The sequence below is a fragment of the Petromyzon marinus genome, chromosome 21, assembly GCF_048934315.1.
Source record: "Petromyzon marinus isolate PM22_M1 ecotype Great Lakes invasive population chromosome 21, UKy_Petmar_22M1.pri1.0, whole genome shotgun sequence".
In the NCBI taxonomy this organism is placed as follows: domain Eukaryota; kingdom Metazoa; phylum Chordata; class Hyperoartia; order Petromyzontiformes; family Petromyzontidae; genus Petromyzon; species Petromyzon marinus.
This window is the reverse complement of record NC_133687.1, coordinates 15,138,493-15,164,427: the sequence shown is the minus strand read 5'-3', so window position 1 is coordinate 15,164,427 and position 25,935 is coordinate 15,138,493. Positions and strand designations below refer to the sequence as shown.

General features: G+C 55.0%; 1 protein-coding gene across 1 annotated transcript in view; it reads right to left on the bottom strand.

The window, feature by feature from the left end:
- Positions 1-1,813: 1,813 nt before the first annotated feature.
- The window catches only part of LOC116944547 (potassium voltage-gated channel subfamily A member 7-like), a 50,421-nt gene continuing 26,299 nt past the window's right edge, over positions 1,814-25,935 (bottom strand). The window contains exon 2 of the mRNA XM_032958230.2: positions 1,814-15,670. Within this exon, the coding sequence (XP_032814121.2) occupies positions 13,004-15,181 (2,178 nt within the window). The 5' untranslated portion in view covers positions 15,182-15,670 and the 3' untranslated portion in view covers positions 1,814-13,003. The remainder of the gene's footprint in view (positions 15,671-25,935) is intronic.

Below are 25,935 nucleotides of genomic sequence, written 5' to 3'. Positions count from 1 at the left end.
TTTCATGAACGCATCTACCGCGTTTAACGAGGACTGCCTGTACACCGTGCAGGTTCCTCCCTCCCACCCACCCTAACCCCACACCACCCCGTGGTACATGGCTGTGTGTATGTGTGGCGTATTAGAGTACCAGCTAGGCAAAGTAAGTCATTGCAAGTGATATTTGAATTCGGTCAAAATGGAAAAGACCCAGGTGTTCGCGTGAGTAATCTTATAAATTAAAAATAATAATAAACACTTCAATAGATAAATAACCATCGCTCAGTATTTTGGCTCTCTCGCCTCGGTATAGGGGACTCAACTTTTTCCCAATTTCAACTCTCCAGCTCTGCTTTGTCTCGCATTCGTTTTAGGGGAGGCGTTTAGTTTCCGGCGGATCCCAATTTTAAAATTTTAATCTGATCTGGGAGGGGTTTGGGTTCCGTTTTCTCGAAACTCGCAACCGCGAGATTTCACCGGCCCAGGCTGGAACAGCAACACGAGATTGACAAATATAAACTATGGACTGAGAGTTGGTTTCATCTTAAGCATACACACCGGACAATGGTTGTGCCAAATGTCATATTTAGGGCCCTTCGAGAACATAATTGGAATGTACACGAATCTGGACTTCTATATAGATCAGGATTAGAATATTATTTTTTTGGAGGAATCCGATGATCTATTAAGCTCTTTTTCACAGATGGCCAGTCGGGGCGGGTAAGAACGATACAACAACAAACAGTACACAAACACGATCGGCGTGCAAAGTATAGCAAAGGTAAACAAATCACTTAAAACATATACAAGTAAAACTAAACTATATTTTAATGTTACCAGGTAAAGCCCACTGAGTTCTTCGCTGATTTTTGAGAAGCGACCTGGCAACAATTGATAGCTCAAGTGGCTTAGCATGTTGACATTTATAGCAGCAAAATCATCCAAATAATATATTTACATATATATAGTATACAATCAACAACATTCGTCAATAACACTGTGACCTTAAAAATAAAATAAACAATGAATAGTCGACGTTGTGAGCAATGACCCTTCTTCGCAGCACACGCAGAGGCTCTGGATGAGGGCCTTTGGCCGGAACGTCGGCGATTTTATGTTTTTTTTACGCATCCGAATCAATATCACAGTGGCAATCCTGTGACCCGCTGTGACTCCCCTCCCCTCCGCCCTCCTCCACCCCCCTTCCCGAGTTCCATTCCCGCTCACGGCCACTAACACCAGTGACGATTATCTGAACCGGGCATGGGCCTCCCCTAGGTCGACTCAGCCTCAAATGAGTACCCGGTGCGTTGTGTAAACATCGCCACTGGGGAGACAAAGGCGGTAGAGCGTAGTGCTGGCCACCCACCCCTTCGTGTACCGTGCCGGCCTTCACAGGTGGTGCTACTCGCTAAACAGCAGTTGCCCCAACCATCTCATAGAGGCTATTGGGGAAATCGTTATTTGAAGCTGTCGTGACTGCAGGAATCCATACTTTTTAGTTCTTTCAGTAAAGTCACGCAGTTAGAAATAAAATAAAATATAACCAAGTCACTTTGTTTTTTATTGTGATTTGTCTTTATTTTTATTTTATTTCATTTCTAACTTGCGTGACTTTACCGAAAGAACCAACGAGTGTAGGGGGAATCCTGTCCTCGGTGACTGAGTGAGTGTTCCCCTTGGCGAGGTGTGGAGTAAACATGCAACGCCGGGGTGACATGGAAGTGGGCCATTTCGCCACATCGTGCGCCCCGTATCGGCCCTTAATAGGTGCTCGCTGACACGTGGCATGCAACCGGCGGTCACCATCCATGAAACAAAACGGAACTCCGCATTGCGCGCACACGCACTTCATTTTATTAAATAGCATCGTCAGCATCGCCATCATATATACACAAATTATGAAAATACTCCTTAAGGCTTGTACCCAGGCATAGATACATCTATACATTGCAAACCCTCGCTTCCTCCCCCCCCCCTTCTCGTAACATCAATAGCGGCAAAATAATTACAATCATAAAATCAAATTTAAAAAAAAAACATTCAATATAACCAAAAAATTATGTCCAGAGCTGTGTTAAAAAACAAACACAATCCCATGTACGTGGTCACCTTCCCTCACCTTGGTGGAGCCGTGCGCACGTGGGGTGGTGGTGGTGCTCATCGTGGTGGTGCCCGTGGTGGTGGTGGTGGTGGTGCTCGTGGTGGTGCCCGTGGTGGTGGTGGTGGTGGTGGTGGTGGTGCCCGTGGTGGTGCTCGTGGTGGTGGTGCTCGTGGTGGTGGTGGTGCCCGTGGTGGTGGTGGTGGTGGTGCCCGTGGTGCCCGTGGTGCCCGTGGTGCCCGTGGTGCTCGTGGTGGTGGTGCTCGTGGTGGTGGTGCCCGTGGTGGTGCCCGTGGTGGTGCCCGTGGTGGTGCCCGTGGTGGTGGTGGTGGTGCCCGTGGTGGTGGTGCCCGTGGTGGTGGTGCCCGTGGTGATGGTGCCCGGGGTGGTGGTGGTGGTGGTGGTGGTGGTGGTGGTGCCCGTGGTGGTGGTGCCCGTGATGGTGGTGGTGCCCGTGGTGGTGGTGCCCGTGGTGGTGCCCGTGGTGGTGGTGGTGGTGGTGCCCGTGGTGGTGATGGTGCCCGTGGTGGTGGTGATGGCCCAGAGGGTGGAGGGAGGTGGTCACGACGGCTCATGTGTCACAGGAGCTGTAGGGGCGGCGAGATGGAACCGTAGTCCAATGCGAGTCACAACCATCGCGATATTGCCACATATATACACGCGCATTACCTTATTATTTTTAAAACGCCAACTGTATTTTCAGCCCTTGTCACCACACTGCTGTATTAAGGCCTTCCCCCAAACGCATCGTGGGAGTTGTATTACTTCACCGCGCTGGTTGTTGCGGGTTTGGTGAAGGAATATGGAATCCGGCTGGAGAAGGGTGGGAGGTGGTGGGTTGTGGGGGGTAACGGACATCACTCAAATCTGTCTAAAAAGAGCTTCGGAGCTTATCGGATTCCTCCAGTATGAATACATATTCTGATCCTAAAATATGCTAATTGGCTGTGGTCGAGTGGGAGACGAGTCAGTGGCCACCTGCGTCACGAGGGGGAGATGAGGAGGGAGGGAAGTGACCCCACGTGCGAGCGTGGCCGTGAGTTCCCCCAGACCGCGAGAACTATCGTCGCATCAACCAGGACGCCACCAGACACGTCCCATTGTGACGCGTCTGGGCGTCACAGTCCATTGTGACGCGTCTCGGCGTCACGGTCCATGTGCCACCTCCCATCCTGATCCACTTCGCCGCCGTGTTCATTCCTAGCGGCTTGTGCCACTCCACACCTATTCATTACCACCCCTCCACCTCTCCCGTCCCCTTCACCACCGCAATCCCTAACCACCAGGACACCCCCGGGACGTGTCTGCATAGACCTCGGCCCTCATCAGGACAGCTTGGGCTGACGTGCGACATTAATACAGGAGAGGTGTTGCATTGGGTTTTCAGTCCCTGAAATTCACCACCCCCCAAACACCCCCGCCCCCCACCAGAGTTATAAATCCTGGATGGAAGCGCCGAGACTTCTTCTTCTGCTGCTTCTACTCCCTCCCTGCAGTTCGTTTTGCGAACCTCGCCTCCACTTGTGTGGGGGGGGGGGGGGGGATGACGTGAGAAATTGCGACGCCCGTGACCTGGGTGCGAACTCGAAGGGGTGAATTCCGCTGCACTGCCGGCATCCCGCCCTGCCTCCCACGCCGCACGCCAAGGCAGCGCGCCTGCCGGGACTCGTAGGGCCGCTGTCTCTTCTCTATGTCCGCGAAAGACTCAAGGGCTCGTCTCTCGGGAGGAGGGCTCTGCATGGCGCATTGCGATGTCTCAGCCAATTCAATTAATCTTGTGGTGCGCCTTCGTCTGGGAGAACAGCGGGGAACGCCGTAGGAAAGTCCATCTCGCTGGGGGAGGGGGGGGGTGGTGATGGTGACACACAGCACCACAACCATCTAGCTGGGTGGGGTGGTGATGGTGACACACAGCACCACAGCCATCTCGCTGGGGGGTGGTGATGATGACACACAGCACCACAACCATCTAGCTGGGTGGGGTGGTGATGGTGACACACAGCACCACAGCCATCTCGCTAGGTGGGGTGGTGATGGTTACACACAGCACCACAACCATCTAGCTGGGTGGGGTGGTGATGGTGACACACAGCACCACAACCATCTCGCTGGGGGGTGGTGGTGGTGACACACAGCACCACAGCCATCTCGCCTGGGGGTGGTGATGGTGACACACAGCACCACAACCATCTCGCTGGGGGGTGGTGGTGGTGACACACAGCACCACAGCCATCTCGCCTGGGGGTGGTGATGGTGACACACAGCACCACAACCATCTCGCCTGGGGGTGGTGATGGTGACACACAGCACCACAACCATCTCGCCTGGGGGTGGTGATGGTGACACACAGCACCACAGCTCTCTCGTTGGGTGGGGTGGTGATGGTGACACACAGCACCACAACCATCTCGCTGGGTGGGTTGGTGATGGTGACACACAGCACCACAGCCATCTCGCTGGGGGTGGTGATGGTGACACACAGCACCACAACCATCTCGCTGGGTGGGTTGGTGATGGTGACACACAGCACCACAACCATCTCGCTGGGGGTGGTGATGGTTACACACAGCACCACAGCCATCTCGCTGGGTGGGTTGGTGATGGTGACACACAGCACCACAGCCATCTCGCTGGGGGTGGTGATGGTTACACACAGCACCACAGCCATCTCGCTGGGTGGGTTGGTGATGGTGACACACAGCACCACAACCATCTCGCTGGGGGGTGGTGATGGTGACACACAGCACCACAGCCATCTCGCTGGGGGGTGGTGATGGTGACACACAGCACCACAACCATCTCGCTGGGTGGTGATGGTGACACACAGCACCACAACTATCTCGTTGGGTGGGGTGGTGATGGTGACACACAGCACCACAACCATCTCGCTGGGGGGTGGTGATGGTGACACACAGCACCACAACCATCTCGCTGGGTGGTGATGGTGACACACAGCACCACAACCATCTCGCTGGGTGGGTTGGTGATGGTGACACACAGCACCACAGCCATCTCGCTGGGGGGTGGTGATGGTGACACACAGCACCACAACTATCTCGTTGGGTGGGGTGGTGATGGTGACACACAGCACCACAACCATCTCGCTGGGTGGGTTGGTGATGGTGACACACAGCACCACAGCCATCTCGCTGGGGGTGGTGATGGTTACACACAGCACCACAGCCATCTCGCTGGGTGGGTTGGTGATGGTGACACACAGCACCACAACCATCTCGCTGGGGGGTGGTGATGGTGACACACAGCACCACAACCATCTCGCTGGGGGGTGGTGATGGTGACACAGCACCACAACCATCTCGCCTGGGGGGTGGTGATGGTGACACACAGCACCACAGCCATCTCGCTGGGGTGTGGTGATGGTGACACACAGCACCACAGCCATCTCGCTGGGGGGTGGTGATGGTGACACACAGCACCACAACTATCTCATTGGGTGGGGTGGTGATGGTGACACACAGCACCACAACCATCTCGCTGGGTGGGTTGGTGATGGTGACACACAGCACCACAGCCATCTCGCTGGGGGTGGTGATGGTTACACACAGCACCACAGCCATCTCGCTGGGTGGGTTGGTGATGGTGACACACAGCACCACAACCATCTCGCTGGGGGGTGGTGATGGTGACACACAGCACCACAACCATCTCGCTGGGGGGTGGTGATGGTGACACAGCACCACAACCATCTCGCCTGGGGGGTGGTGATGGTGACACACAGCACCACAGCCATCTCGCTGGGGTGTGGTGATGGTGACACACAGCACCACAGCCATCTCGCTGGGGGGTGGTGATGGTGACACACAGCACCACAACCATCTCGCTGGGTGGGGTGGTGATGGTTACACACAGCACCACAACCATCTCGTTGGGTGGGGTGGTGATGGTGACACACAGCACCACAGCCATCTCGTTGGGTGGGGTGGTGATGGTGACACACAGCACCACAACCATCTCGCTGGGGGGTGGTGATGGTGACACACAGCACCACAGCCATCTCGCTGGGTGGTGGTGATGGTGACACACAGCATCACAGCCATCTCCTGGCCACACCGTGGCACCCACACGCCTGCAACACCTGGCAAGCCCTGGCGGTGGTCCAGTCTCTATTCAGGGATAGTTTTGGTCGTTAGCAGTCGACAGCTGAGAGTCCTCGCCTCGTTTTGAGGTGCGGCGATTGTGCTGCCCGTGTCATGGTGGTGGAGCAGCAAAAACGTGCACGTACAGTACATCACATACTGCATACAGTACACATACAGTATATACAGTACATACATCGGTTGGAGCTCAATATTCCTTAGAAACGAGACCAGAACACGATGCGACCAGTCTTCAACTTGGTCGGCCTCGGTGGCGTGTGGAGGCAATCACCTTGTTCAGGTCAGATGTGTCGTTTTCTGCAGTAACTTGCTGACCCGCCCATACTGTATCTCTGTGAGAAAGAGCTTCATAGCTCATCGGATTGCTCCCGCAAGCTAAATAAAGATTCAGATTCTGAGATGTCACGCGCCACTGATGTTAGCCGTGGTCGGGACTCAAACTCAGGCGGGCTGAGCACCGCCGCCACGTCTCTCGTCACGAGCCGGTTTACGAAACAAATTAAAACAATCAAAAATAAAGATTGCCTTAAATAAATTAAGTGGTCTTCAAAAAAATAATAATTATTATTATTATTATGACGTGATGAGGAACACTTTATTTAGCGACGAAACACGGTGCTGAAGACGAAACATTCGCGGCGAGGGTGTCCCGTGAGGTCCTCCTCCAGCCCACTGCTCGCCACGTGCGTCTCGCGCTCTCCGCCTCGCGAGTGTCGTCTCGACCCCCCCCCCCCCCCCATTGTATCCTCTGGACCCCCTCCCCCGCCAGACTGTAAACCGCACGACGCACGAGAGAGGAAGAGGAGGGGGGGGGGGACAGCCTCCCAAATCCCGAGAAAGGAAACCGCTCCCCGAAATTATCTCGAGAAATCGCGATAGATTGAAATTACTAAAAAAAACGCTGTGAGCCTTGAATAAGATAACAAACCCCTGGGCGCTCCGTGTGAGTCCCGCCGACAGAAGCCGTGGGAGCTCCCCCATCCACGCGCCTCGCCCCCCGTTCCACTCCCCAGCAAGGAGCTCCGACAGGTCCCTGACTTTGCCACTGAAGACATTCCCTCCCGGTGATTCTCGAGAGATGGTCCTGGTGTTTTCTTGTTGTTTACGTCAGTAGAGACGCTGTTTTATATTCAGTATGCCCATCATGTTCACGACGTCGTCGTTTTGCCAGGAGATGATCTTCGATTGTCTCACCATGAGGACGGAGGGGGAGTGGTTTCGTTCGTTAACGCCGCCCGAGATCGACATTCTAACGCGATCGATTTGCCAAGATGCGTCGACGCGTGGAAGCGGAAGGCAAGTTCACCAAGACCCACTTGCTGTACTGCCATTTCGAGGCGACCCGTCGACCCTCGCCTTCAAATGCCGGGTCACGGGACTGCGCGCCGTGACCTTCACTCGTCCCAGCGTTTGGTCTATTGTCCTGGACGATAAAGGCGGAGCGCTGCAATGACTATAAGCTGCCTGTAAGATAGGCAGATCACAAGCATGCTGATGAGACGCTGTAATATCAACACCGGTCCAGGGTTTTTGCTGAAATTCTGCACTCCAATCAGGCCGCGCTGCTTGCGATGGGATTGTGTCAATAATACTTTTTGATTTCCTAGACGGAGCGACGGAGACGCGAGGTTAGACGTCTAAGCGCGTTCACCGCTGGCCACAAGGGCCTTGACAAGGGTGACGTTCCAGGCAGTACCTCCAGTCGGAACTTGGCCTACTCGGCTGTCACGCTCGCCAGACATCTTACTTGGAAGGAGGTGAGAGTTACCCCCACACTTTAAACTTTGAATAAAAACGATTTATATTTTACCAGGTAAGGTCCGCTGAGCTGTGAAGCTATTTTCGAGAAGCGACCTGGCCACCACAAATGATAGCTCAACGAAGTGGCTTATCACATGGAAATTTATAGCAGCCAAATACTGTAAACGCGTGTCGGTTATAAATGTGGAGGGGAAACCCGGAGGATCCGGAGGGAAATCCACGCGACCACAGCGAGAACACGCAAACTCCCACTACAGAGGCGTCATCAGGGTCAGGATCGAACCCAAGCCCTCCTGCATACCAGGCGAGGTAGTTAACATCGCGTCCACGCGGCGCCCCTCTCTCCCTGCCATCGTGACGACTGCCGCGGCTGGAGATCGAACCAGCGACCTGGCGGAATGCCGAACTCCATAGTGCTCAACATGAGATCAGTGGCAGTATCCCTCTGGATTTTGTTTTAGATTTTGTTTACAACGTGCAAATTATCAACCACCATCATCAGTACAGACGCGTCACGTCATCGGGAAGACAGTGATGTATACATTTGTCAATATTGCTTCATAGCTTCCATTCAAATTAAAAAACACAAAAAGATTGACCTTGTACACAACCTGCGTTCATTTGCCGGTAATGCGTTGTGTCGTACACGAAGCAGCTAACTGCCTGTCGTAGTACTATTACACGTGTTCCCTAATCGGGTTACGAGTAATAATAATAATGATGATGATGACTCGTGTTGTATCCAGGAAGCCAGTGGAGTGGGAGCGCAGTCGCAGCTTAATGCACGGTGCCATGAACTCGGCCGAGCCTGGGTTTGATTCCGCGCCACGGTGATCCTAACCTCGCATGCGTGCACGGAGTGCTCAGAAATGAAACTCCCCCTCCCCTATATCGGGCAAGAGTAGCTGCGGGTTGGTGAACAGTGGAGGGGGGGGGGGGTTACTTGGAACACTCGCCACTGAACTTCACCCGTGGGCAGGAGTCAAGCTCAGGTCGTAGGCTTCATCCCTGCGTGGAAGGAGCGCAGTGGTTTGCTGCGCGATGCGCGCACGCGTATTGTTCACGACAGCTTAAGCGCGCGACGAATTGGACCTCGTTGACTCCAATCAAAAGTTCTTATCAAGGGGCTGCGCCCACTCACAACAAGAGGAAGGTCCCCCGTACATAGCCTGTGCTGTTCGCGAGTAGCTCCTATACATGCCGGGAACGGCACGCGAGGGGGTGGGTGGCCAGCGCTGTTTACACACCGAAACAGGTACTCATTTGAGGCTGAGTCGACCTAGGAGAGTCACTGGACCGGTTCAGATTATCGTCACCGGTGTTGGCCGTGAGCGGGAATCAAACTCGGGTGTCCGGATTCATAGCGAAAGTTACCTAACCGCTGCGCCACCGCTCCCCGCTCACACGGTTTAGTCAGCGGGCCCAAGTCAAGTCTCCATGTGTCTTGTTTTGGGCTCTTCATGAACGTGCTTTGTGTTTATTTTCGAGGTCCCCTGTGAATTGTGCCAACTTGCAAGGGCCAATTGCGATACAAAAATAAAACGTGACCGAAAACCCGCAGCGAATAAAGCAGAATGTGCCCTGCTGTGTGTGGATTTAATTTTTGAATCGGTTTTAAATAGGAAGCCTTTTACAAGTAAGTCGCGATTTATGAATGCTCATCAGAAGACGAGGCTGGGAAAGACGCCAGATGCCTTTTTTTCTTTAACAAGTGGAGACAATTCCACTCCATAAATCGTTAGCGTCGTGAGTTGCGCATTGCCAAATCTTTGTATTTTGTTGATGATGTTGTTGCTATCAGCAGGCGTGGTGCTGGGCACCAGGCGCCTCGTGCGCCGTGACGGCCTTCATCGATGCTCACGAACAGCGAGCACTTGCCCCAACAGCCTATCGAAGGCTATACGGGGAATCTTTGTCTTTTGAAGAACGCATCACTACGACATGCAGGTTGACAGCTGCGCTTGGGAGCGCATTGTGTGTGTGCGCGTTTGTGCACGCAGACTCAACAATGCACGCGCTTCTGGGTAAAGAGTACCGGGTGGAGTCGCGGGTTACGCGACTCGCAGCGAGCACGCCAGCTAACAGCGATCGGCGTAGAGCCAGCAGCGAGATCGAGATGCACGGTGCCGGTGACAGCCGCCAGGCGTCTTCCCCGTCATTGCGGGGAGGTCTGCATCCAGCATTCGATATAAAGGGCGGGAAGGGTCGGAGCAGCTGATGATGATGACGATACTGATAATGATATTGATGATGCTGACGATGCTGATGATGCTGCTGATACTGATGCTGCTGATGATGCTTATGCGGATACTGATGCTGCTTATGATGATGCTGCTGATGATGATCGTGATGACATTACAAGCTGTGCAGAGTCGTACCTAAGCAGAAATGCTACTCCAGTTGAAGACCATGAATAATTATCCAGAGACGTTTCGAGCTGACTTCCTTCTTAGAGAACATTGAGCAACTGCGCCTGGGGCAGCTTTTTTGGCAGTCATCTTACTGGTGGAAGGGAGAACCAAAATGCGTCCTTGCGCTGACATTCGCCTTCGAGCTTCCGACTCCTTCTGCCACGGTGAATTCTCGAGAGCAAAACAACGTCAGCCAATTAAATACCCCACGGGGATCAGCGTGCTTGGACGGGATGCGTTGTGACTGTGTTGCTACTCCACGTTTTGTTGTTGTTGTTGTTGATTCGCGATGCTGCTGCCATGGCAGGCCTGACTGATCATCTAGAGGCAGCACGGTGGCTAGGAGATGTTACCTCCCACGCCTGGTAAGAAGGAGGTCGTGGATTCGGTCTGTATATTTGGAGTTTGCGTCTCTCTCTCTCTCTCTCCCCGTGATCGCGTGGATTTTCCTCCGCGTCCTCCGGGTTTTCCCTCCACGTTTAGAACCAACACCGCGCGTTCATAGTATTTGGCTGATTTAAATTGGCACCTGATGAGCCTCTTAATTAAGCTGTCATATACCAGGTTGCTTCTCCAAAAGAGCTACATCGCTCAGTGGGCCTTGCTTGGTAAAACAAATATAGCTTCGTTTAAAAAAAAATAGTTGATCTTGCCATCTCCTGAACACGTGCTTACCATCATCACCTTGCCCGATATATCGTGGACACAAGTGGGACTTGTAATGACATAACAACCTGCCGATCCATAATGATAACAGCAGCAATACTGCAGAGTTGCTGTGAGTAGAATCTTTTGACTTGAGCTGATGATCCTATTCATCTCTGAATACAAAATAGTATTTGGGTGATGCAGCTGCCTCACTGGCAGTGATGCACAAGTACAGTCAACAAACCACAATCATAATCGGCACATCCGTCAATGATACTGCGTGTGTGTGTGTAGTCTTATGAAGAAAAAAAGAAAAATAAAGGACGTTTCGGACAATGGCCCTTCTACATGGTGCATATGTGCTTGTTATTGATTATATATTGTTTTTATTTGAAGGCAGTGATACCGACGAATGTGTTGAATGTGTAATGTTTTAACACGTGAATAGCTACACAGCTGCCGATGGAACGGCCAGTCAGAGTCGACTCATGTCGAGGGCTACGCCAAGCGCACAGCGAGCTCTGAGAGTCACCGACAAAGCCTCGTGAGAGCGCTGAAGGGATCGCACCACTAGGGGGTTAATCACTTGGGGGGCCGAACTCTGCAACGCCTCGATAATTTATTTGATGATGATGGCGATAATAAGCCACTTTACATTTTGACTTAAAACTTTAGTGACTGCAGGAATCCAAATTCTTTAGTTCTGTCGGTAAAATCACGGAGATAGAAACACATTTCAAGTAAATGAAATTAAAAACTACGACGCTTCCATCATAACACGAACGATCAGTTTTTATTTTATTTACTTTAATTTGTTTTTGTCTACGTGACTTTACCGAAAGAACCAAAGAATGTGATGAGGGCCACTTTGTTGAGCTATCATTTGTGGCCAGGTCGCTTCTGAAAAACAAGTGAATACCTCAGTGGGCTTTGCGGGTAGGATTGGGATGGTTTAGTTGTTGTATTTGTTTATTTTTGGATGATTTGTTTACCTCTCTTGAACTTTTCACCTTTTCACTCCTGTTGTGTTTTTGTGCTGCTGCTGCTGTTGTTGTTGTTGCTGTTGTTGTTACGTTCCCACCCCGTGCCCCTGACTAGACACCTACGAAAAAGAGCTTCATAGCTCATCGGCTTCCTCCAGTATAGATACATATTCTGATTGTGATATGATGTGCATTACAGAAATAATACCGCACCCGCAACTCCACCACCCCCCCCCCCCATCGTACCCCGTGCATAATTCTGTAAACCAATTCTCATACGAATGATAGACGCGCTGTAGCCACGCGACTTGTGGCGGAGTAGCGGCGATATTCCACATATCCACGATATTCCACATATCCACGATATTCCACATATCCACGCGAAGAGGAGGCGAAGTGAACGGACAACTCTGAGCCTCGTGCGGTCCGCTCGTCAAACGTGTACAAGATCATTCACAACGTTCATCATATTAAATGTAATGATGACGAAGACATGTTCCTACTAACGGTCAGACACTTCAACACACTCGTCAACAACATTTTGGTCTTCAAAGTAATATCTATGTATAGACAGTATATATTTTATCGGCGAAGTGTTGGGTACTGGCTCTTATTCATAGCAATGGCCCTTTCACGTGCCATGAAGAAGGTGCATTGCCTGAAACGTCGCCGATTATATATTGTATGTAACCAAGGCTGTCGACGCGTGTGTTGAGGTTGTTGTTGTTGTTGTTGTTAATCGTGGTCGTGGCCCCACTCCCAACGCAGCAGCAGCAGCAGCAGCATCTTCAAATCACTGTTCACCTTCCAATAGTCGGAGACCCTTCACCTCTTATCCCTCGGAGAGTTTCGCCCAGAAAAACCCGCGCCGTGTCCCACCATCAGCCTCGACACTATTCCTAATTTATTTTAAATACAAAACTAAAACAACAACAAAAAAATACCCTCCTCCCATTCCCCTCCACCCCCCCCCCGTCCCTCGTCCATCGCCGCACGAGACCCTCACACTTTCGTCTCCATGCCGTCCACCAGGAGTGCGCAGTTATTGTTCCTCTGGCCGCCGTCGGAAAAGCGCCCAACGCTCACGGTGAGTCGCGTCCGAGCGCGGTGGCCCGAACCGTCGACGTCGTCGTCGTCGTCGTCAGTGGCGAGTCCCGAGGAGTTTGGATCTCCCGACTCCGTGCTCGAGTCCGTCTCGGCGTCGAGGCCCTGGGCGCTGCTGGGGCGGCGCTTCCTCGGCGTTCCACTCCCCTGCGACGAACGCGGCCCTACGGCACCAGAGGTGCCGCCACCGCTACCGGCGCCACCACCGCCACCACCGCCGCCCTGGACTTTGACCGCCGAGTCGTCATTGTCCGTCTCGCGGTGGTAGAAGTAGTTAAAGTTGGAGACGATCACGGGCACGGGCAGCGCGATGGTGAGCACGCCCGCGATGGCGCACAGCGAGCCCACGATCTTCCCGCCGATTGTGACGGGCCTCATGTCGCCGTAACCCACCGTGGTCATGGTGACCACGGCCCACCAGAAGGCGTCGGGGATGCTCGTGAAGTGCGACTCGTCGCTGTCCGCCTCGGCGAAGAACACGGCGCTCGAGAAGAGGATGACGCCGATGAGGAGGAAGAAGATGAGCAGGCCCAGCTCGCGCATGGAGGCGCGCAGAGTCTGGCCCAGGATCTGCAGCCCCTTGGAGTGGCGCGACAGCTTGAAGATCCTGAAGACTCGCACGAGGCGGATGACCCTGAGGATGGCGAGCGACATGGCGTGCTGGCCGCCCGGCGAGGAGGAAGACGACGGGGAGGGGAGCGCGGTTCCACCGCCACCGCTACCATCACCACCACCACCGCCACCACCACCGCTACCATCGCTACCACCATGCGCGCTCTGGTCGGCGAGCTCCGTGCCGAGCGTGATGAAGTACGGTAGGATGGACACGATGTCTATGACGTTCATGACGTCCTTGAAGAAGGCCGACTTACTGGGACACACGAGGAAGCGCACGACGAGCTCCAGGGTGAACCAGACGACGCACACCGTCTCCACCACGAAGAAGGGGTCCGTGAAGGCGCTCAGCGGAGCCGCCGCCGCCGCCACGACGCCCGGAGGCAGCGGCGAGGAGGGCGACGAGGGCGACGAGGGCGACACGCGCGGGTGCACGGGGGACCCTGGAGGCGGCGAGTTGCTGCTCACGACGTCGGCCGACTTCACGTGCTGCTGCTGCTGGTTGTTGTTGTTGTCGTTGTTATTGTTGTTATTGTTGTTGTATGCGGCGGCGGCGGCGGCGGCGTCGCGCCTCTCGTCTCGGAACTGCGGCAGCGTCTCGAGGCAGAAGACGATGATGGAGAGGACGATGACCGCCACCGACACGATGGCGATGGCGCGCGCGGGCGCCGAGCTCTCGGGGTACTCGAAGAGGAGCCACAGCTGGCGGGCCAGGGGCGCGCGCGGCAGGACTCGCTCGGCCTCCTCGGGCGCGCAACCCTCGTCCTCGCGGTAGCGCGCCATCGCCTCGTCGCCCAGCTCGTAGAAGCGCAGCTCTTCGGCGAACACGTCCACGGGCACGCCCGCGGGCCTGCGCAGGCGCCCGCGTGACTGGTAGTAGTGCAGGATGGAGTCGAAGCTCTGGCGGTTGCGGTCGAAGAAGAACTCGTTGCGCAGCGCGTCGAAGTAGGGCGCTCGCTTGCGCGGGTCGCCCAGCAGCGTGCGCGGGAAGCGCGCCAGGGTGCGCGCGTGCGTCTCGAAGCGCAGCCCCGACACGTTGATGGTGAGCCGCTCGCCCGCCTCCGGGAACCCGCCCGAGTCGACGCCGCCGCCGGCGCTGAAGCTGCTGCTGCTGCCGCCGCTGCTGCTGCCGCGATGCTGCTGGTGATGGTGGTTGTGATGGTTGTTGTGCTGCTGTTGCGGCTGCTGCTGCTGCGGTTGCTGCTGCTGCAGATTGTTGTGGTGATGGTGGTGGTGGTGGTTGTTGTAGTGCTGGTAGTAGGGCTCGCACGCAGCCGCGTCCAGCAGCAGGACGTCGAGCGCGTGCGGCGTCAGCACCGCGTGGCCGTGCGGGGCGCGGCAGCCGCCGAATCCTCGCGACCCCCCGGGACCTCCTCCGCCGCCGCCGCCGCCGCCGCCCCGGTGCCCATAGGGGCCGAGTCCTCCGCCGGCGTCCTGCACGCTCACCATCGCCACCTCCATCGCGGCGATGGCCACGGCGACGACGAGGAGGGTGATGATGGTGATGATGAATTCTCCTACCCCATTGAAGGAGGGTGGCGGAGCGCGGCTGCGGACGCTTCACGCGTGAATGAAGTCAAGCGTGCGACATGAGACGTGCGACATGAGACGTGCGACATGAGACGTGCGACATGAGACGTGCGACATGAGACGTGCGACATGAGACGTGCGACATGAGACGTGCGACATGAGACGTGCGACATGAGACGTGCGACATGAGACGTGCGACATGAGACGTGCGACATGAGACGTGCGACATGAGACGTGCGAGATGAGACGTGCGACATGAGACGTGCGACATGAGACGCCTCCCCCCACCGCGGCCAGCCCCCCACCCCGTCTGTGTGCGAGTGAGTGTGTGTGTCGATATGTCTCTCTCTGTCGTTGGGACGATCTCGAGATCGCTGCGGTGAGAAGTTGATTGGGAGGGGGTGTTGTCTCCAATGCGCCCTGCAATAGAAACAAGAGTGATTGCATGACCCGCGGTTGTAAATGGAGCGATTCTCTCACTGTGTATGTCACTCACACACACACACGAAGATCGTCTTATGACACAGGCACACAAACGCACACCTGTGCACGGTCGTGCATGCACAGGTGAGTACTTGCACACATCAGGAAGTCACATACGCGAGTAGACACGCGCACACACACGCGAGCGCAAAGAGATATTGACAAAGATCCCCCGTGTAGCTTTAACCGACTGTCGGGGCGAGTGCTGTTAGCGAGCACCTATGAAGGCCGGCACGGCACACGAGGGGGTGGGTGGCCAACACCATGTCCGGTCGCCTTTGTCTCCCTAGTGGCGATGTTTACACATCGCACCAGGTACTCATTTGAGGCCGAGGCGATCTAGGGGAGGCCCATGACCGGGTCAGATAATCGTCACTGCTGGTGTTAGCCGTGAGCGGGAATCGAACCCGGGTCGCCAGGTTCGTAGCGCAGCATAGCGCTAATCGCTACACTACCGCTACACTACCGCTATACACACACACACGCACAGAAGCACACACGCGCGTAAACAGTCTAATAACACAGACGCACACACCTGCGCACAGGTGTGAAACGTATTCTACATTGCAAACTCATTTCTTTTTTAATAAAAGTTGTATTTGCGTCCAGTTTGTTGCCCCGACTAGCGCCGTTGGCTACGTACGGTGCGAAAGAAGTTCAACATACACACACGTGCAGTACGACAGGTGAGAATATCTGCTGCGGGCTCCATTGACCCCTGGGTTGTCTCCTCTGAGGTTCGCTTTCGTTGACATTTGTGTGCCGGGTATCGCGGCCGACTCCAGGGATCGTCCAAAATTAGAGGAGGGGGAGGCGGCTTCTTCTCGGAGGGGGCCAATTCGTAAATAAATTCTCTCCGGCCGGACGTTCCCCGCTCCAACGAGTAGGAGTCGCGTGCAGAGTATTAATGATCGCTAGTATTTACACAAATTGGCAAGAGGTGATGTGACATTGGATGCGTTAGCGCGGAGGTGTCGTGGGGGGTGATGGGGGCGGCGGACACCCCCCTCGACCCCCCCCCCCCCTCCGTATGGAGACGCGTCTCGTGTGACAGTCGCGAGAGGCTGCAATGAACGCGAATTTAAAATCGCGAGAATGAAATCGACCACCTACCCCCGGTTCCTCCCCCGCCCCAGATCGCGACTCTTATCTTGTAGCTCAATAAGAATAATAAGAATAAGAATCCTTAACGCCGTTGTGGAGGTTCTTAACAACAAGAATTCATACTCTTTGTTTTTTTTCGGTAAAGTCACGTAGGTAAAATAAAATAAATGAAAACTAAATTAAATCACGACGTTTCGGAGGCAACACAAGCTTCCGTCTGCAGGTGGAACAGTCACAGCAAAATATTTTACCTACGTGACTTTACCGAAAAAAACAAATCTAGAACCAGAATACGGTATGCCTGCTGACACAACCCGCCAGCCGCACGGCATTGTGGGAGTCCGTAATCCGCACGGCCTTTTGGGAGCGCGAACTTTCATCGGCGTTGATTTCAAGGCACGCGGGCAACGCAAAAACATAAAACGCTGGGCCGGTTTCGACACTCGGTGTCTCATCAGCAGAGTAGCAAGCTTCGCTTATCGGATCAACGCCGATAGCCAAGGAACGCGTCTTATCACGTTCCGGGGTCCTACTGCGAGGCAGCATTGCAGAGTGATAAACACCTCAACATCAATTCTAGATTTAAAGCTTTCGTGACTGTTAGGATCCATACTCTTTGGTTCTATTGGGTAAAGTCATGTAGGTGAAAATAACATAACAAAAAATCACGACGTTTCGGCCACAATACAAGCGGCCTTCATCAGGTGAAGGGACGAGACTGCCTGGAGGACAAACAAATATGCGGACAATGTCTCCTTAATATATCCGTCTGTCCGCATACAAACAAATACTTTTTTGATCTACAGATTTTTGTTGTTGTGTTTGTTGCCGTCTTCCTTTAGGGCAGACGGTGCCATTCGTCGCACCGACACACACACGTGCGACTCAGAGCCCAGAGTGCGTCCGATGGTCAACAGTGTCAGGCTTTTGTTGACGCCGCGACGCCACTCGCTCCTGCACGCTGCGATCACTCACCCGCAGTGCTGCACATATCCATGGACGTTGAACTTCTATCGCACCGTACGTAGCCAACCGTGCTAGCCGGAGGTGCGGGGGAAGGACACTAAACTAAACACAAAAGGCAGGTCTACAGAAATGTGTTAAGGTGCATCACAGCTCCGGCGGCTTCCTGATATGGGAAGGAGGAGCGTCCCAGGCGGCAACAGAAGCGCATCTGAAAGCGCCGCGCGATGCAGTGACGGCCGTCTTTGTTCGATGGTTAACTTAGCGGAGTTCGCGTGATGATGGTGTATGCTTCTTGACGAGCTCCGCAAGGTATTGTGGTTCATTTGTGGCAAGCGCTTTGTGCTATGGTGGTGGGATGTTAACTCCCTCGCCTGGTATGCAGGAGGGCATGGGCTCGATTCCGACCCTGACGATGCCTGCTGCTGCTGTGTATTTGGAGTTTGCGTGTTTTCTCTCTCCCCGTAGTCACGTGGATTTTTCTCAGCGTGCTCCGGTTTTCCCCTCCACATTTAGACTCGACATCACCCGTGTAGAGTATGTCTGCTGTAATATATTCCCACGTGATAGGACACTTCGTTGAACTATCATTTGTGGCCAGGTCGCTGCTAAAAAAGAGGGCTACATAGCTCAGTGGGCCTTACCTGGTAAAATAAAAAAACTATAGTAAATGTATAGTCAGTGCAGTTAAAATTGACCGATAAGACCTTGGTATACAGGGGATCACAGAGCTTGGGCATCTCACCGCGTGGCCGCTGCCGCTACTGCCTTCCTGTTCGTCTGCGGTGCCTCCTGGCGACGCTGAGTCGCCCCCCCCCCCGTCTCTGTCTCTGTGCGACGGCGATGCTGTGCTGTAGGACGGCGATGCTGTGCTGTAGGACGGCGATGCTGTGCTGTAGGACGGCGAGTGAGTGCTATAGGACAGCGATGCTGTGCTGTAGGACGGCGATGCTGTGCTGTAGGACGGCGAGCGAGTGCTGTAGGACAGCGAGTGAGTGCTGTAGGACGGCGAGTGAGTGCTGTAGGACGGCGAGTGAGTGCTGTAGGACGGCGAGTGAGTGCTGTAGGACGGCGATGCTGTGCTGTAGGACAGCGAGTGAGTGCTGTAGGACGGCGAGTGAGTGCTATAGGACAGCGATGCTGTGCTGTAGGGCGGCGAGTGAGTGCTGTAGGACAGCGAGTGAGTGCTGTAGGACGGCGAGTGAGTGCTGTAGGACGGCGAGTGAGTGCTGTAGGACGGCGATGCTGTGCTGTAGGACAGCGAGTGAGTGCTGTAGGACGGCGAGTGAGTGCTATAGGACGGCGATGCTGTGCTGTAGGACGGCGAGTGAGTGCTATAGGACGGCGATGCTGTGCTATAGGACAGCGATGCTGTGCTATAGGGCAGCGATGCTGTGCTGTAGGACGGCGAGCGAGTGCTGTAGGACAGCGATGCTGTGCTATCAGTTGCTATTTCTTTATTATAGCAAAGGGAAGATCGGCGCGCCTTAGAGCACTTGTCGGGCTTTGAACCCTCCCGCCGGCCCTCCCTCGGGAGGGGAGGGGGAGGTGAGGAAGGAAGAGGGGTGGAGGGGAGGGGGAGGTGAGGAAGGAAGAGGGGTGGAGGGGAGGGGGAGGTGAGGAAGGGAGAGGGGTGGAGGGGAGGGGGAGGTGAGGAAGGGAGAGGGGTGGAGGGGAGGGGGAGTGAGGAAGGGAGAGGGGTGGAGGGGAGGGGGAGGCGCGCGTGGGGGGGCAGAGCGATCCGTAGTGGCACTGGCCTCGTGGCATGGCGCCTGTGGACGCACAAAGACACCCCCCCTCCCCCACCCCTCCCCCACCCCCCGCTGTTTGTAGCCCTGTCGGCGGCCCACAACGGCGCTGGTTAGCGAGCGCCTATTATACACACATGGTGGTGGTAGTGGTGGTCGAGGTGGTGGCGGTAGTGGTGGTGGCGGTAATGGTGGTGGTGGTATTGGTGTTGTTGGTGGTGGTGCTGGTAGTGGTGTTGTTGGTGGTGGTGCTGGTAGTGGTGTTGTTGGTGGTGGTGCTGGTAGTGGTGTTGGTAGTGGTGGTGCTGGTAGTGGTGGTGGTAGTGGTGGTGGTAGTGATGGTGCTGGTAGTGGTGTTGGTGGTGGTGCTGGTAGTGGTGTTGGTAGTGGTGGTGCTGGTAGTGGTGTTGGTGGTGGTAGTGGTGGTGGTAGTGGTGGTAGTGGTCGTGATGGTGGTAGTGGTAGTGGTGGTAGTGGTAGTGGTGGTAGTGGTGGTGGTAGTGGTGGTGGTAGTGATGGTGGTGGTAGTGGTGGTGGTAGTGGTGGTGGTCGTGATGGTGGTAGTGGTGGTGGTGGTAGTAGTGGTGATAGTGGTGGTAGTGGTGGTGGTAGTGGTGGTAGTCGTGGTGGTGGTAGTGGTGGTAGTGGTGGTGGTAGTGGTGGTAGTGGTGGTGGTAGTGGTGGTGGTAGTGGTGGTAGTGGTGGTGGTGGTAGTGGTGGTGGTAGTGGTAGTGGTGGTAGTTGTGGTGGTGGTGGTGGTAGTGGTGGTGGTAGTGGTGGTGGTAGTGGTGGTGATGGTGGTGGTAGTGGTGGTGGTAGCGGTGGTGGTAGTGGTGGTAGTGGTAGTAGTCGTGATGGTGGTGGTAGTGGTGGTGGCAGTGGTCGTGATGGTGGTGGTAGTGGTGGTGGTGGTAGTGGTGGTGGTGGTAGTGGTGGTGGTAGTGGTGGTAGTGGTGGTGGTAGTGGTGGTAGTGGTGGTGGTAGTGGTGGTAGTGGTGGTGGTAGTGGTGGTAGTGGTGGTGGTAGTGGTGGTGATGGTGGTGGTAGTGGTGGTAATGGTGGTGGTAGTGGTGGTAGTGGTGGTAGTGGTGGTGGTAGTGGTGGTGGTGGTAGTGGTGGTAGTGGTAGTGGTGGTAGTGGTGGTGGTAGTGGTGGTAGTGGTGGTGGTGGTAGTGGTGGTGGTAGTGGTGGTAGTGGTGGTGGTAGTGGTGGTAGTAGTGGTAGTGGTGGTGGTAGTGGTGGTGGTGGTAGTGGTGGTGGTAGTGGTGGTGGTAGTAGTGGTAGTGGTGGTGGTAGTGGTGGTGGTGGTAGTGGTGGTGGTAGTGGTGGTAGTGGTGGTAGTGGTGGTGGTAGTGGTGGTAGTGGTGGTGGTAGTGGTGGTAGTGGTAGTAGTGGTAGTGGTGGTGGTAGTGGTGGTGGTGGTAGTGGTGGTGGTAGCGGTGGTGGTAGTGGTGGTAGTGGTAGTAGTCGTGATGGTGGTGGTAGTGGTGGTGGCAGTGGTCGTGATGGTGGTGGTAGTGGTGGTGGTGGTAGTGGTGGTGGTGGTAGTGGTGGTGGTAGTGGTGGTAGTGGTGGTGGTAGTGGTGGTAGTGGTGGTGGTAGTGGTGGTAGTGGTGGTGGTAGTGGTGGTAGTGGTGGTGGTAGTGGTGGTGATGGTGGTGGTAGTGGTGGTAATGGTGGTGGTAGTGGTGGTAGTGGTGGTAGTGGTGGTGGTAGTGGTGGTGGTGGTAGTGGTGGTAGTGGTAGTGGTGGTAGTGGTGGTGGTAGTGGTGGTAGTGGTGGTGGTGGTAGTGGTGGTGGTAGTGGTGGTAGTGGTGGTGGTAGTGGTGGTAGTAGTGGTAGTGGTGGTGGTAGTGGTGGTGGTGGTAGTGGTGGTGGTAGTGGTGGTGGTAGTAGTGGTAGTGGTGGTGGTAGTGGTGGTGGTGGTAGTGGTGGTGGTAGTGGTGGTAGTGGTGGTAGTGGTGGTGGTAGTGGTGGTAGTGGTGGTGGTAGTGGTGGTAGTGGTAGTAGTGGTAGTGGTGGTGGTAGTGGTGGTGGTGGTAGTGGTGGTGGTAGTGGTAGTAGTGGTAGTGGTGGTGGTAGTGGTAGTGGTGGTAGTGGTGTGATGTTGCTTGAGGTTCACCGGCGTGACGCGTGGCTCGGTGCTGATGTCCGCGTGCGGACAGACACCGACCCAGAGCGGCCGCTCGCTGTTTATTTTTGACTCGCGTCAGGGATGGGGGAGGAGGTCGTTGTGTAGTGAGCAGCAAGGCGGTTGTTATAGAGATTCTAGAGGTGGCGGGCGGGCGGTGTAAGTCACATCCAAGGGGGGGGGGGAGTCTTTTAAAGGGCCGAGGGACTGATGGCCTCAGAACATCTCCTTGGATTGACGGAGCTTCAACCAAACTCTAACCGAACGTTGTTGAACGCCGAACAGAACGAGTGACTGATTGATCTGCGTTCGTCTACCGTGAACTCTGCTCTAACCCCCCCCCCCCGCCCCATGTAAATGTGGAACATTCTGCGAAGTGTACGTTAAGCATTTAGCAGGGGGTGCTGTAAGGGGTTGGGGGGAGCTGAGGCCCCTCCACAAGCAACAGAGCCGAACCACGAACATTGCTCACGGAATCCTACTCCAGTTCAAGCGATCCTCGTCCACCTGGCTGCGCTGCTATATCGTGCAGCGTCGCAGCCCTTGCGCCAGGGGGGACACGTGAGCACACGCGATAACACCTGTGCATAGGTGTGCGCGCGTGTGTTCACACCTGTGCACCGGTTGCACACGCGATAACACCTGTGCATAGGTGTGCGCGCGTGTGTTCACACCTGTGCACCGGTTGCACACGCGATAACACCTGTGCATAGGTGTGCGCGCGTGTGTTCACACCTGTGCACCGGTTGCACACGCGATAACACCTGCGCATAGGTGTGCGCGCGTGTGTTCACACCTGTGCACCGGTTGCACACGCGATAACACCTGTGCATAGGTGTGCGCGCGTGTGTTCACACCTATGCACCGGCTGCACACGCGATAACACCTGTGCATAGGTGTGCGCGCGTGTGTTCACACCTGTGCACCGGTTGCACACGCGATAACACCTGTGCATAGGTGTGCGCGCGTGTGTTCACACCTGTGCACCGGTTGCACACGCGATAACACCTGTGCATAGGTGTGCGCGCGTGTGTTCACACCTGTGCACCGGTTGCACACGCGATAACACCTGTGCATAGGTGTGCGCGCGTGTGTTCACACCTGTGCACCGGTTGCACACGCGATAACACCTGTGCATAGGTGTGCGCGCGTGTGTTCACACCTGTGCACCGGTTGCACACGCGATAACACCTGTGCATAGGTGTGCGCGCGTGTGTTCACACCTGTGCACCGGTTGCACACGCGATAACACCTGTGCATAGGTGTGCGCGCGTGTGTTCACACCTGTGCACCGGTTGCACACGCGATAACACCTGTGCATAGGTGTGCGCGCGTGTGTTCACACCTGTGCACCGGTTGCACACGCGATAACACCTGTGCATAGGTGTGCGCGCGTGTGTTCACACCTGTGCACCGGTTGCACACGCGATAACACCTGTGCATAGGTGTGCGCGCGTGTGTTCACACCTGTGCACCGGTTGCACACGCGATAACACCTGTGCATAGGTGTGCGCGCGTGTGTTCACACCTGTGCACCGGTTGCACACGCGATAACACCTGTGCATAGGTGTGCGCGCGTGTGTTCACACCTGTGCACCGGTTGCACACGCGATAACACCTGTGCATAGGTGTGCGCGCGTGTGTTCACACCTGTGCACCGGTTGCACACGCGATAACACCTGTGCATAGGTGTGCGCGCGTGTGTTCACACCTGTGCACCGGTTGCACACGCGATAACACCTGCGCATAGGTGTGCGCGCGTGTGTTCACACCTGTGCACCGGTTGCACACGCGATAACACCTGCGCATAGGTGTGCGCGCGTGTGTTCACACCTGTGCACCGGTTGCACACGCGATAACACCTGCGCATAGGTGTGCGCGCGTGTGTTCACACCTGTGCACCGGTTGCACACGCGATAACACCTGCGCATAGGTGTGCGCGCGTGTGTTCACACCTGTGCACCGGTTGCACACGCGATAACACCTGTGCATAGGTGTGCGCGCGTGTGTTCACACCTGTGCACGTACCTACTGGCGCGCGTCTGCCCGTGCCAGGGACCACGTGTGTGCATCGCTCTGAGTGACCGTAACTCCCCAAGCAACCCTGGTGCTACCAAGTACATAAATATATAATAGGAACAACACGGATTTACTGCCATGTATCAATGCACTGCTGGATGAAAGTCCGATTCCATACCGTGTCGGTCACGTGGGTTGCTTGACCATACTTCACCCGCAGCGTTCAATGCGGATTCGGTTTGATGCGGCCGTGTAGGGAACCGATTCAGATGTCACTCGCCGCGCGTTTTCGCCGTGGCTGGGGATCGAACTCTGAGCGGTGAGCGCTAACCGCTCTGCCACCGCTCCGCGCCGGTGCCGTCAAAACCACCACGTGTCCCTAGCGTCCCTTGCCTTCTCTCTCCGTCTCTGTCTCTCTCTCTCGCTCTGTCTCATTGATCTCTCCCGACCGTCCTCCTCCTTCTCGTTCCTCTTCCCGACGTTCCTCGTGCCCACGCTTTCTCTCCCCGCTCGAACTCAGCAATCACGCACCTCCTCCTCTTCTCTCCACACGTCTACGAGACCCCCCTACTCGCTCGCCCGCTCCTTCTCTTCCCCCTCATCCTCTTCTGTTCACAACCTCGCTCCGCGCGCCGTCGCCGTCGCAATTCACGGAATCACAGCAAAGAACCGCGGCAGTCCCGACCTGACGAGCGCCAATGGCAACACATTCACAGAGTGCGCTCCTTCTCCCACTCGTCCTCTTACTCTCTCTTACATTCACTCCCTCTATCAGTCAGATATCCATGTCCCCCCCCCCCCCCCCCACACCCCCACCTCTCTCTCATATCATATAATCATCTCTTCTCCGTTTTACATCTCAGATGGCTCCTGGTAGTGTGCTGATGTTCATCTCCCCGTATCTGTTTACCAATTCCCTTCCACTATACCACGCGATATCTACCTCCGGTTCTACATCTCTCCCCCTCCCCCACTGTCTCTCCCTCCCTTTCTCGTCTCCTCTCGCTTCCTCATCCTTTAATGCCCTCGCCCGCCGCGTCTCTACCGCCGCTGCTTCTCTACCACCTCAACTGATGTCCGGTCCTGCGACACTTTCTCAGCCCGCGTTCTGTCTTGCTCTACCCCCTCGCGACTCCCTGTGCTGTGCGTATAGGGGGGTGCGGGGCAAGGAATTATTACAGCTGACACCGTGACGTCAAAGCGCACCCCCCCCCCCCAAGCGAGGGGCCCGGGGCAGTCGCGCCGATTCAGAGACCCATAGACTCACACAGAGACCCGTAGACTCACACAGAGACCCTTAGACTCACACAGAGACCCATAGACTCACACAGAGACCCATAGACTCACACAGAGACCCATAGACTCACACAGAGACCCGTAGACTCACACAGAGACCCATAGACTCACACAGAGACCCATAGACTCACACAGAGAACCATAGACTCACACAGAGAACCATAGACTCACACAAAGACCCACATACTCACGCATATCCATAGACTCGCACAGAGACCCACAAACTCACACAAAGACCATAGACTCATACAAAGACCCATAGACTTAAACAAAGATCCATAGACTCATACAAAGACTCATACAAAGACCCATAGACTCGCACAGAGACCCATAGACTCACAAAGAGAACCATAGAATCATACAAAGACCCACATACTCACGCATATCCATAGACTCGTATAAAGACCCACAGACTTACACAAAGACCCATAGACTCACACAGAGACCCGTAGACTCACACAGAGACCCATAGACTCACACAGAGACCCATAGACTCACACAGAGACCAATAGACTCACACAGAGACCCATAGACTCATACAAAGACCCATAGACTCAGACAGAGACCCATAGACTCACCACACAGAGACCCTTAGACTCACATAGAGACCCATAGACTCATACAAAGACCCACATACTCACGCATATCCATAGAATCGCACAGAGACCCACAAACTCACACAAAGACCATAGACTCACACAGAGACCCATAGACTCACACAGAGACCCGTAGACTCACACAGAGACCCGTAGACTCACACAGAGACCCATAGACTCACACAGAGAACCATAGACTCATTCAAAGACCCACATACTCACGCATATCCATAGACTCGCACAGAGACCCACAAACTCACACAAAGACCATAGACTCATACAAAGACCCATAGACTCACACAAAGATCCATAGACTCATACAAAGACTCATACAAAGACCCATAG